This window comes from Rhodamnia argentea, chromosome 11 (assembly GCF_020921035.1).
Source record: "Rhodamnia argentea isolate NSW1041297 chromosome 11, ASM2092103v1, whole genome shotgun sequence".
Classification (NCBI taxonomy): Eukaryota; Viridiplantae; Streptophyta; class Magnoliopsida; order Myrtales; family Myrtaceae; genus Rhodamnia; species Rhodamnia argentea.
Window position 1 is genome coordinate 16,714,338 of NC_063160.1, and position 11,436 is coordinate 16,725,773.

Sequence of the window (11,436 nt, forward strand, 5' to 3'; positions counted from 1 at the left end):
CGCGCATACCCATGATACAACGTGGCGCTGGTGATGGTGATGGTGATGGTGATGGTGATGGAGACCCAACACTCGAAGCCGTTACCGTCGATTGGCACCAGATCCAAGGACAGGGAGGCCGTCCACGTCACCGATCATAATCCAATGCCAGCAGTTTTTATCGTTGCACCGCCATGATGACGGCTCGCCCAATGCCACCAGCGCACCATCAATCCGGAAACGAAAAGAGCAAACAATCGTCGGGACCGTCGAGAGTACTAAAACGTCGAACTACATATTCTCATCAGTAATTTGAATTTTTTTTTTCAGAACAATCTCTTGCTGTACCAAAACAGGAAGTATTAATTTTTTTTTTGTTGTTGTCGGAAAACAGGAAGTATTAGTTGAATCTTCATAGACTTATGCTTTTCCCTTACCTATTACATGTTGCCACACGCTTCAATTGCGGAGCAAAAATCCAACTTACCGTGAGGGACGGCATTGGAATAGACAAATAGTAAAACTACAAATTATGGCTTGTCATGAGAGAAGGCATTCGATTCAAATTAATCAATTATTTATCTTGCATACATATCAACTTTGGATAAAAATAAATGCGAAAAGTATTTTCAATAACGAAATTTTATTTAAGTTTTCTTATTTCCATTTGACTTTGATAACCAGCCCTTCATCTTCTAACCTGAAATTGAAGTCTAATTTCCTTTTCTTCAGTTTTTGTGCACAGACGTGCATGTGTATCCATCCCTTTATTTCCCACCCCCCCCAAAAAAAAAAAAATCCATCCCTTATTATCAATAAGATAAATAAATAAATATGTGTATATATGTATTTTTTAACAGCTGAAATTAACTTACTTTTTTGACCCCAAAAAAAAAAATTAACTTATTTTGCCCCCTGCCATGATGTTTTTGTGTCACAGACCAAAGAGCACCACGTCATCAATCCAAAGAAATGCCACATCATCGATTTAAAGGGAGCTCATCCAAGCAGTTAGATCGTAAATGGGTTCGATCTCTACCGCAGGATTGATCGACAAGGATTAATGTTCTAAACCGTTGGATGGAACCAATATAAATGGACAAGGACCCATATCCTCCACCGAGCGAATCTCCAACCTCGATTCGACTAGACAAGCATTGACATCCTCTACCGTCAAATCACGTAGAAGATGAATGTTTACAGGTAGAGGAACTCTTATATAAATAGGTTAGTCCTCCTCCTCATATGTTTCATCCACTTCATTTGAGCAATATAAGTATTCTAGAGCTTCCCTCTACTTTTTCTTTCTCTCTAAGAATTTTCTTCCTGAGTATAAGAGTAAGAATGAGATCAAGCTTAGCCGATTTGAGTGATTCACGGTGTAAGTGCCGCACGGTTCGTGATCGAAAAAATCAGCCTGTGACATTTGCACACACTACTATAATTCCAAGCCTTTGATATGTTTGCACACGTAATTATTACAACTATAATTCCTACACATACTCACAAAAAAACGAGATTGACGTATTATAGCTTGGAGCTAAGTCTATATTAAGCTAAAGTGCTATGGGACGACTACAAGTTTATAGTTACAACCTTGTACCCCATGCTCACGTCTCAAGCCACGTCAAGGTTCCCATTACGAGAAATTTTCCCGGGAGTTCTCCTGGTGATGGGGCAAGGTACGTAACTTTCTTCCTGCAACAATGAACAAGTCCAAATTAGTAGGGAGGAAACTACATTTGTAAATGGATGGGTTGGACTAGTAACAAGAGATTTGAACCTCTGTATGTCGACTTCCGTCACATAGATAAATCCAGCAACATTACTGCATCAAAAGATGTCAAAAAATCAGTCTTACATAGAATCCTCTTCCAAACCCCTCCACCACAATCAAGATAACATTAGATTCCACAGAATACACGGGAACGGCGTTCCTCCACCGCAATGAAGATAACATTAGACTCCAGAGAATATACGGAATATACACAACGGCGTTCTTAAGAAGGTTACAATGGATAGTTACCTCGAAACAATCTGATCCGGTTCTGTGGCAAATGAAACAGCAAGAACCACATGGAGTAGATCCCTGTTGATATTCACAGGGGCTAGTCTCAGAGGGTCAGCAACAGGCTTTGCTCCAATAGGTAAAGCAGAATGCGGAGCTTGTGGACCACCACCAATGCGATAGATGAACAAATCGCTGAAATTTGCAATGTTTGCGTGTGGAGATAGATCATTTGTCAGGCCGTAGAAATACTCCTGGAGGTTATCACCAATTCTATCACCATCGTAGGGAAATAATAATAAAGAACTATAGAAGGATGATATGCTTTCATTGGACAAACCATAATATCAAACACGATTTAGTAATTAAAAAGCAAGGCTACGGGATTCGCATTAAAAAGGACCCAATAACAGGAGTACGGAGCACTTCTTTTGGAGGAAGCTCCTACTATCTACATGCTGAGGAACTTGCAATAGTTCACAAGTATGCCTCAACTATTTTAAGCTTGATTTCATCAAATCTAACCAGACAAGAAATGACACTTCATCTCCAATCCACATCTAGTAAATAGGCTAGATCTGCATCAAAACAAGAGCAATTGAACTTGGCACAAGAGAAATTGCTACTTACCCTCGTCCTAAGGCTCCGAAACTTCTGACGAAATTTTGGATTCCTGGATACAACGCCGCCCGACCTTTGAAGTTTAACGACGTCCACATTAGGGTTGATCTTAAGTACATCTTTCTTAAGCATGCTGAAAAGTTTCTCCTGTAAGGCCATATAAAATAACGTCTCAAGAGTTACACTATGATTGTATAATGTTGCTTTCAAATTGATAAACACTAAAGGAGCACTTGGAGCAAAATTTCTGAAATTCGATGACCTAAGACACGTGAAAAAAATATTTCAAGAAAACAAAATACCAAATGGAATGAACCAGCTGAAAAAAAATGTGGGTCATCCCCAAAAGAGTATCTATTGGTAACCTTTGGGCAAGTCTCTCACTCATACACTGCTGAATATTCTCTCTGTTTGTAATTTCAGGGCACCAAATCCATCACACTTATCCAGCCACGCTTGCAGCAAGAGCAGACATACCACATGTACGACTCCAGTGATGTGGGAGGTCATACCCACCAGCTTGCTTCCATACTCGTACTCCCGAGACATCACTCTGTCAATAACACACTCCATCTGATACATGTTCTTCACACCGCTTTTATCCGTTCTCTAATGCCGTTTGTTACAATAAAACCAAAACACAAGACCAAGCCCCTAACAAGAGTACTCAGTGGGTCTTACTTATTCATCGCTCCACATCCTCTCTCTCTCACCCTTCCCTCCCCCACTCCAATGTGAAATCTCCAAAGAAATCCTTTTTAAAGATCTATGCATTATGACCAGAAAAGACAAAAAAAAAAAAAAAAGATCTATGCATTGCGTGACCATGATCAGCATAACAATGACATTATTATGGTCATCATGCACACAGCTAGAAGTAGAAAGATTCGCAGCTAATCCTTGCATAAGCTAAAGCCACTGAGGTTCTTTCGCTAAGTAGTTTTTGTCAACTTTACAGTGTCCATAAACTGCTAAACAGAATACAAAGAAATTGCCATAAGTAAATAAAAAGTGAAGCCAAAGTTTTAATCCTAAATTTCTAGTAAAAAAATTACATGAAGATGCCACTGGTTTGCTTCTCACCTACATGATGTCCATAAAAATTGGCAGACAGATGAAAAATAACTAAGGATAGAAGAAAGATAGTTGTCAACCTGACCCAAAACCAACACTACATTGGCTTTAAATGTATCAATTGCATGTTGAAGCAGCTGCAGAAATGGGAGAAAAAGTATCAGCACAAAAACATGGCTCTAACCAGCACAAGCAGCTTTGAGCCCTCGTAAATCACTTGCCTCATAACCTACACCTTCTATCCATCCCATTGTATTAATCACCATGCCTGCAGCTCTAGATTCAGCATTACCTGAGAACTGTCTCTCAAGAGTATGAGCAAGCTCCTTCACAAGCACTTTGTACAATTCTACATTGTTGCTGGGATTTAAAACATTCATATTAAGTACACAAGAAATGATACATTAATAAAGATAAGATCCCTCCTCACAACATGAAACATGAGTCTGTGACAGTATAGCAAAGTAATAAACAGAGAAAATTAAGCAGTCTAAAGCAACATATCAGTGCAAACAAAAAATTCATCTCTGCCTTATATATATATCCCCATAAACAGTAAAAGTCATCATCATTGCGTTTGCAACATTCAGGAGTCATGACTATGCTGTCCAATCGTCACATTTCAAATCTAAGAATCCCACTAGCTGTCATGTGAGTTTAAAGGAACGCAAGCTTCCAAACATTCAGACCATTGCACTCAATCAAAGACAAGTCATGGAAAATTCCAGATTATCAGTCATGTATCCAATCTGCTATTGCAGCTTCCATCTCAGATAGCAAACAGGTATGATCCAACAGTATCATTTGAAAGTCCACGGGAAAGTTGCTTCAGATTACATAATAAAAAGTGTAACCAAGTTGACTGTAACATGTTATTCTATCGAAGTGAAATAACAAGCTCTACTACCTAGGAGTTACGTGCCCGAAGAAGTAAACTAGGGGCATTTCAAGAGGAACCCCTTCAACTGGATCAATAGGCAACTCAATTGGGGTAGCTGAAATGCAACCAGGGATAGTAATAGATCCTTGACCAATATCCAAGTCAACGAAAGTAGGTTTCCAGCCCTGTTTGGCTGCCCAGCTAAGAAGCATCCTTGTTAGCGTACTCTTTCCAGAATCTGTTGGTCCCACGACTATGACTCTAGGACCCTGCATCACCCAAAAAAGCACTCTAAACCGGCTTGTTCACAAATTTAATTTTCCATACACAAAAATACTCATGCTATAAATCAAAACCCCAACATTTGCAGTTGCATAGATCAAAATGACTGAATTAAGGGCCATGAAACTTTTCAACGTAGGGTTTAAATATAAAGTTATGGTAAGCTTAACATGCATACCATACAGAATAGCATATCTATCAAACCAATTGAGATGTCAAAATACAAGGTCCTTTCATAGGCAACAACATCCTTATGATAGCCACACATCTGGTTGCAGCATGTAATCTTGCCATTCAAAGTTAAATAAATTTGAACCCTAAAATGTTTCGTATAGGTTCTTTGATACGCAAACTAAAAAGTTAAAATCCCAATAGTTTGTGTCAAATAGTATTTCATCTAACCTAAAATGTTTTGTATAGGTTCTTTGATACGCATACTAAAAAGTTAAAATACCAATAGCTTGTGACAAATTGTATATCATCTACCATACATCCTTAAAAGCATAAGTTAAGGACATTTGACAACTTCTCTGCATTGTCAAAAATATTGCAGCGGCATAAAACGAAATTGCCCAAAGATCATGATCCCCAAAAATTCAACCTTAAATTAACGCCGCTTCATGCTAAAAGGACACAATACGAGTCCATTACTGTTCCACTCATATGAATGGAGAATTCTGAATCTAATAGAATGAAGACAAATATAAAGAGTCGTGCGTTCCGATTTGTAGAAGGCTTTAAATTTCCGATGCTACTTACACATGCAGAGACTACCTACCAAATAATTTGTTAGTCACCCAATAATGACGTAGTGTCAACTGTCACCCAATACTGACGTAGTATCAACTGTCAACAACAGGAACTTAACTGGATTATGCACATGGGAAAATACAATTTTCATGAAAGAGGCAAAAGGTATCGTGTGTCAAAATGAATCGCAGACATGTGTAGCCCGACTAACACCATGAAGACTGTAAGTAGGGAAAAGGACAGAAGAGGGAGAGGAATCACAAACTAACATGGCACTCAAGCTAAAATTATCAGTAATTAATCAATCGCCAATTGGCAGCAGCAATATAGATAACAAACCTGAGGAGATTCAGAATCTGATGCCGAAGCTTTAGCACGGTTTCTACGCGCATCAAGTATGGCGTGCACATTTACATAGCTGACCATCGGTGTCTAACAGCAGGGATTGCAAAACAAACCAAGACCAATCAATGTAGTTATTTTTTGGCATCTTAAACGAAATCAAAGCCATTAGCAAGTGCATTAGTGAACATATCGAAACTCGGGGAAAGGAAAAAACAATGCTGTACAAAGAAGTACCTCATCGGCAGTATAATCAGTTTCAGTATCACCATCCATGTCAATAGTAGCCCCATACCAAGTGAAAACCTGAGGACAGATTTATAGCAGAAATGCCTCAGCCAAACTCAGCAAAGAAGCAGCTAGGGTTTCGACGTTGAATAGATGAATCAAAGTTGCATCGAGAAAAATACAAAATTAAGCCATGCACTTCAAGAGAGAGCTTTTGAAAAACCTGTCGACTCCGACAGGTCAAATGAACTGACTAGAAAAATTCGCAACGGCGGTATCTCCGAGACACTGATCACTAGAAGCAATGCTTATTGCGAACGATGTCCAATCAGAAAGTGAACAATTTGGCAAGAAGCGATTAAATCCCACGAAAGCTTCAGCGGCAACTCACAGCGAACTTGTGGCGAGGAGGGAAAGAGAGCCAGATTTCCGGTGGCATCTCGGTGCCGAAGATCTCGGCGGTGCCGGAGACGAGGCGGATGCGGAGCGGCGTCTCGTGGCCGACTTCGATCCTCAGCTCGCTTTCCTTCTCCAGCTTCACCTGTTTTATCGCCGACGCAGAGCCCGCTGCCGCAGGCGCGCCTCCGTACGCCATGTCGCTGGGGAGGCTTCGGTGCTTCAAGCCTGAGCACGAGAAACGTCGGAGAGGAGCTCGCTGTGTCGGAGCGTAAAGTGCATTCATTATTTAAAAAAAAAGCCTGATTCAAGGACATTTTCGTCCTTTTAGTTTTTCTGAATTTTTTTCCTTTTTCACATTTTTTTTTTCTCTCTTATTTTTCCTTTTTTTGGTTTCGTCCTTTTGCTACTACGCCAAGCACCGCTCGGGTTCTTTCCTCTGAAACCTGCTGTTCCACTTCCTCTCCCTCCTCTTCCATCTCCTTCACCACCTTGCACCCCCCTCTCTTCTCCGACCGCAAGTCTTATTTTCCTCCCGGACTCACCGCTCAAAGCCCTCCAGACTCGCCCTCGCTGGAGCGGACGACGACCTCGACGCAGTCCTCCCAGCCACGAAGCAGCCTCCGCTAGCTCCACTCCTCCATTTGATCATTTCAGTTTTGAGTTCTTTACGATCGCAACGATCTCGAAAGACCCTCTTCCCCTCCCTTGCCCATCGCCGGCCTCAGGCTCGGGCAAGGCAAGGGCTGCCATCGAGAGGAAAGCTCTCCTGACGTCAAGCACAGCGATTCAGGGCATAGTGGATCACTAAACATCTCTTCTCGAGGATTTGGTTATGACAATCGAGTCATTATCTCTCAATCCCTTGCGAAATATGTATGGAAAAGTAGTCTAGGATTCGGTGTTCCTTCCTCATCGTCTGTTTGGTCGCAGCAGAGAGCTTCCAGGACCCCAACCTCATCCGGCTTGTCTCTGACGGCGTCCTTCCCCACGACTTGAGTTCTCTATCCTCCCGATCGTCGATCGTACCTTCCACACCAAGCACAAGGCCGACCAGAACCTCCCTCTCGTCCTCTCCTCTCAGCTCGCGCTTGACAGAAAAAATCCGAGAAAGGGGAGCAACGCAAAGCAGAAAAGAGAGAGGCTCTGGGTTGCAAAAGGAAAACGCAGAAAGAAGAGGCTCTTCATTCTCACTCGTGCGCACCATGCCCGACCAGCCGTCTCTATCGCCGCCGTCCGATGACCTTCGGCCGACATGCTTTCGCACCAGAGGAACTCGTCTTTGGGAGTAAAATCGAGAAAGAAAGCCTAAAAAGCTCGTGAGTGGGCTAGAGCAGACCGAGGAGGACTTCGAGGGGTGAGTCCGGGAGGAAAATAAGTCTTGCGGTTGGAGTAGAGAGGAGGGCGCGGGGGGGGGGGAGATGGAAGAGGAGGGAGAGGAAGAGGAACAAGATCTTTTGGAGTTGAGAACCCGACCGGAGCTTGGCTTAGTAGCAAAAGGACGAAAAGAAGAAGAAGAAGAAAAGAACAGTAAAAGAGGAAAACCGAACAAAGAAAAAGAAAAGGTAAACAGTTCAAAAAAACTAAAAGGACGAAAACGCCTTTGAGTCAGACCTTTTTGAAATAATAAAGACACTTCAAATCATTATTTAAAATAAGGTTCACTTCAAATCTATTATTTTAGAAAACGAGTGTATTTCAGGGTCTCATTTGAAATTTGCCCTTATTTTAGATAAGAACGTCAAATGTCCTTTTTGTTTCAAAGAAAAATCTAGCTGGAGTATATTTTCGCCGTTTATCCTTTTTTGCAATTTTCCTTTTCCTTTTTCTTTTCTTTTCTTTTTCTCATCTCCTCCCCTCGCCGGCGTTGGGCGAGAAAGCCCGATGCCGGCCCACTGCCTCGGCCGGTGGGCCGATGCCAGCCCACCGGCGACCCTTGCCAGCCCAAGGGAAAAGGATACGGCAATCTCTCCCTCGTTCCAGCGAATTCCACACATCGCAGCGAAGTGAGGAGCTTCCAATTGCCCTTTTTCTGCCTCCGCGATCACTGTCAAATTGTCTTCACTCTCTTTTGGGCATGAGCCTCTAATCATGATCCATTTCAAGATCAAAAGAAGCAGAAAAATCTTGGCTTTTTATTTTTTTTGCTTGCCTCTTTTTGCTGCTTGCAAATTTTGAAGAGCGGGGGTTGTCGTTGGCTGCTTTCTTGTTTCCACTATTCTTCTGCTTGTTGATGATGGAGTTAGGTGAGGGCCGGTGTCTAGCAACCCTCACTAAGGCTGTGTTAGGCGAGGGAAGCCCTGGCCAAGCGAGGGTGCGAGGGGAACCCTCTCCCTCGCCCGGGCCGGTGTCGAGCAACCCTCGCTCGGGGTGGCGACGGGCAAGGGAAGCCTTGGCCAAGGGAGGGCTACCCTCGCCCTTGCCTAGGCTAGTGAGGTTTTTCCGTGCTGGTGTCGGGCAAAGGCGAGGGTTGCCCTCTCGACAGGCAACCCTCGCCCAACGCCGACGATGGCCAAGAAAGAAAGTGATAAAAAAGAAAACAGAACAAAAGGAAAAGGAAAACAAAAAAGGAAAAAATTGCAAAAAAGTAAAAGACGAAAATGCCCTTCCATAAAGTCCTTTTTTAAAACAAAGAGATCATTTCACGCCCTTATTTGAAACAATATCCACTTTGGGCCCTTATTTGAGAAAATAAGAGTACTTGGAGCCTTTAGTTGAAATTTTTCTCGACATTTATTTTATCAATCGTATTTCAAGAGTGGTGGAATTTATTTTTTAGGGGTTAATATTTGGTGCCAAATTTACTTTAAATTAATTTTTTAATCATAAAAAATATCAAATTGGTACATTTATGATAAATTTATTCAAAACTAATTTTTGATCATGAAAAATCTCAAAATAATACATCCGTAAAAAATTTACCCTAAACTAATTTTTTAATAACAAAAAACCTCAAACCGATACATTTGTGATAAATTTACCTTTTATTAGTTTTCTAAACTTTATTGTCAACTAGTTGAGTTGGATGACGGTTGGCGGATGTATTAGTTTGAGATTTTTATCATCCGTTTGTCACAAGTGTATCAATTTGGGGTTATTGATAGTGTTAACCTAATTTAATAAACATTAATGGATGGTAAATTTGTTACAAATGTAAAAAATTAGTTTGGGATAAATTTCTCACAAGTTGAGATTTGTCGCATTCAAAAACTTAGCTTGGAGTAAATTTGTCATACGTGTATCCGTTTGGAGTTTTTTTAGGTAAATTCATCGTAAGCGTACTAATTTAAAATTTTTCGTGACATTAATTCACTTTTTAATAAATGTTAACCATAATATTTATCAATAAAACGCAACGGAGAGAAGTCAAATACTTCCGTCGCCCCACTCTGTCCTCTCTCTCCAGTCTTCTCTCTTCTTCTTTGTTGTGAATTATCAATGGCTAGTCATTTGAGCCTTCTCTACCTACCACCACTCGGCCTAGCCACCGCCCAACGTGGCCGTTGAAGCCCTCCGGCGACATCCCATTCAGGCTACTTCGAGGCCGATGACTAAAGATCGACCCCGATCTGTCGTCGTCAGAGGTCCGGGACATCAGAACATATCAATACCTTGTTGGAAATTTTCTCCAAACCGGACTCGAGGAAGACATAATCCATAACACAAACAAAAGATACATCTCCCACCAACGAAAATGAAGCCCGATCAAATCTGTGCTCCCAAAGGAATGGGCTATGGCCGATCAATGGCGAGTCCGGTACTGGCCTCAAATGTCCTTTGGCAAGTTTACACATCATTAAAAGACCCTTAGGTTTCTCCGTGTTAACCTGGTTCGGGCAGGGCAAGGAGGGTAAATTGGACCCGAAAAGGAAACCGATTGTCTTGACTCGCACGTTTTTCCGTTCGGACTAATTCGACTTGCCATCGTACTCGTGATCACGTCTGAACAGTCCGTGGCGAGTTGTCGTTGGGTGAACGCTCGAGCCCATAGAGATACAAGCAAGTGGGCTCACGCCTACGCTGGTTCTGCTCTCTTTCCGTAATCCACTGAAGACGCAATGGACATTTGCTTGCAATTTCCATTGCAAGTCCTCCTTAGTTGTTGACTTCATCTGCTTCTATCCCCGAGGAAGAACAGAAAATGGAAAAAGCAGATCACGTCAACCGCGTCTTTCGGAGACAACTGAATAATTTTCTTGAACCAACGAAAAGAGCTCAACAATTTCTTGGTACTTGGGTCGTAGCAAATGCTAAGATCCAAATACTTTACCATTTTTTTTCCGCAATAAATAGGGCGACGAGAGACATCTGCTACAGTTATCTTGCGCGGGTGTATTGTCTAATGTTTCCACATTTAGTATGAAATGTTCAATTCGAGTCCTAACTATCTAGCTCATCTACTTTGACGAGCTGTATTCTATTTTATATATGTGTACGTACAGAATTGCCGCACCACAATCTTTAGTTATCATGCAACACAAAGTACGGATATTACCGTGATCAAATCCGCCCACAGTTTATTTATGTACTCACTTGGGAAGTTTTGGTTTGAGCGTGGTATATATACTAAGCGAAATGATCGTGTGACAATCCTTAATTCAATGTAGATTAACAATCTGTTCAGGGCCAAAAAAAATAAAAATTAATATGGAGTTCACTAGTTCAAGAATTTATAGCGCATAATATGTTGTTAGTCTCACGTACATCCATAAATTGTTATGCTAGCAAATTTCTGATGGTATTTGAATTTGTAGCACGTGGGTCCCGCTTGGTTCCAATTTGTCAAATTTGAATGACGGATGTGGGCGCTCAGGTAGTTTCGTCGTCCTTGCAAAAGGTGCTCAAAAAGCCGAGTAATTGCCGCTAGGTAGCTTCT

The 11,436-nt window shown here is 41.6% G+C and overlaps 1 protein-coding gene across 2 annotated transcripts; it reads right to left on the minus strand.

Moving 5' to 3' along the window:
• Positions 1–1,324: 1,324 nt before the first annotated feature.
• LOC115727488 (protein CLP1 homolog) lies at positions 1,325–6,830 on the minus strand. 2 transcript variants are annotated; one of them, XM_030657708.2, is made up of 11 exons: positions 6,556–6,830; positions 6,174–6,242; positions 5,934–6,026; positions 4,590–4,831; positions 3,904–4,042; positions 3,763–3,819; positions 2,618–2,755; positions 2,006–2,241; positions 1,763–1,807; positions 1,550–1,677; positions 1,325–1,505 (listed from the first exon to the last, which is right to left on the minus strand). In XM_030657708.2, exons 1-10 carry the CDS (start codon positions 6,757–6,759, stop codon positions 1,590–1,592), a joined length of 1,311 nt encoding a protein of 436 aa, XP_030513568.1. In that variant the 5' UTR covers positions 6,760–6,830; the 3' UTR covers positions 1,325–1,505; positions 1,550–1,589. The 2 variants fall into 2 exon arrangements, with proteins under 2 accessions (XP_030513568.1, XP_030513567.1); XM_030657707.2 differs by having other exon boundaries at positions 1,325–1,501; positions 1,546–1,677.
• Positions 6,831–11,436: the final 4,606 nt, after the last annotated feature.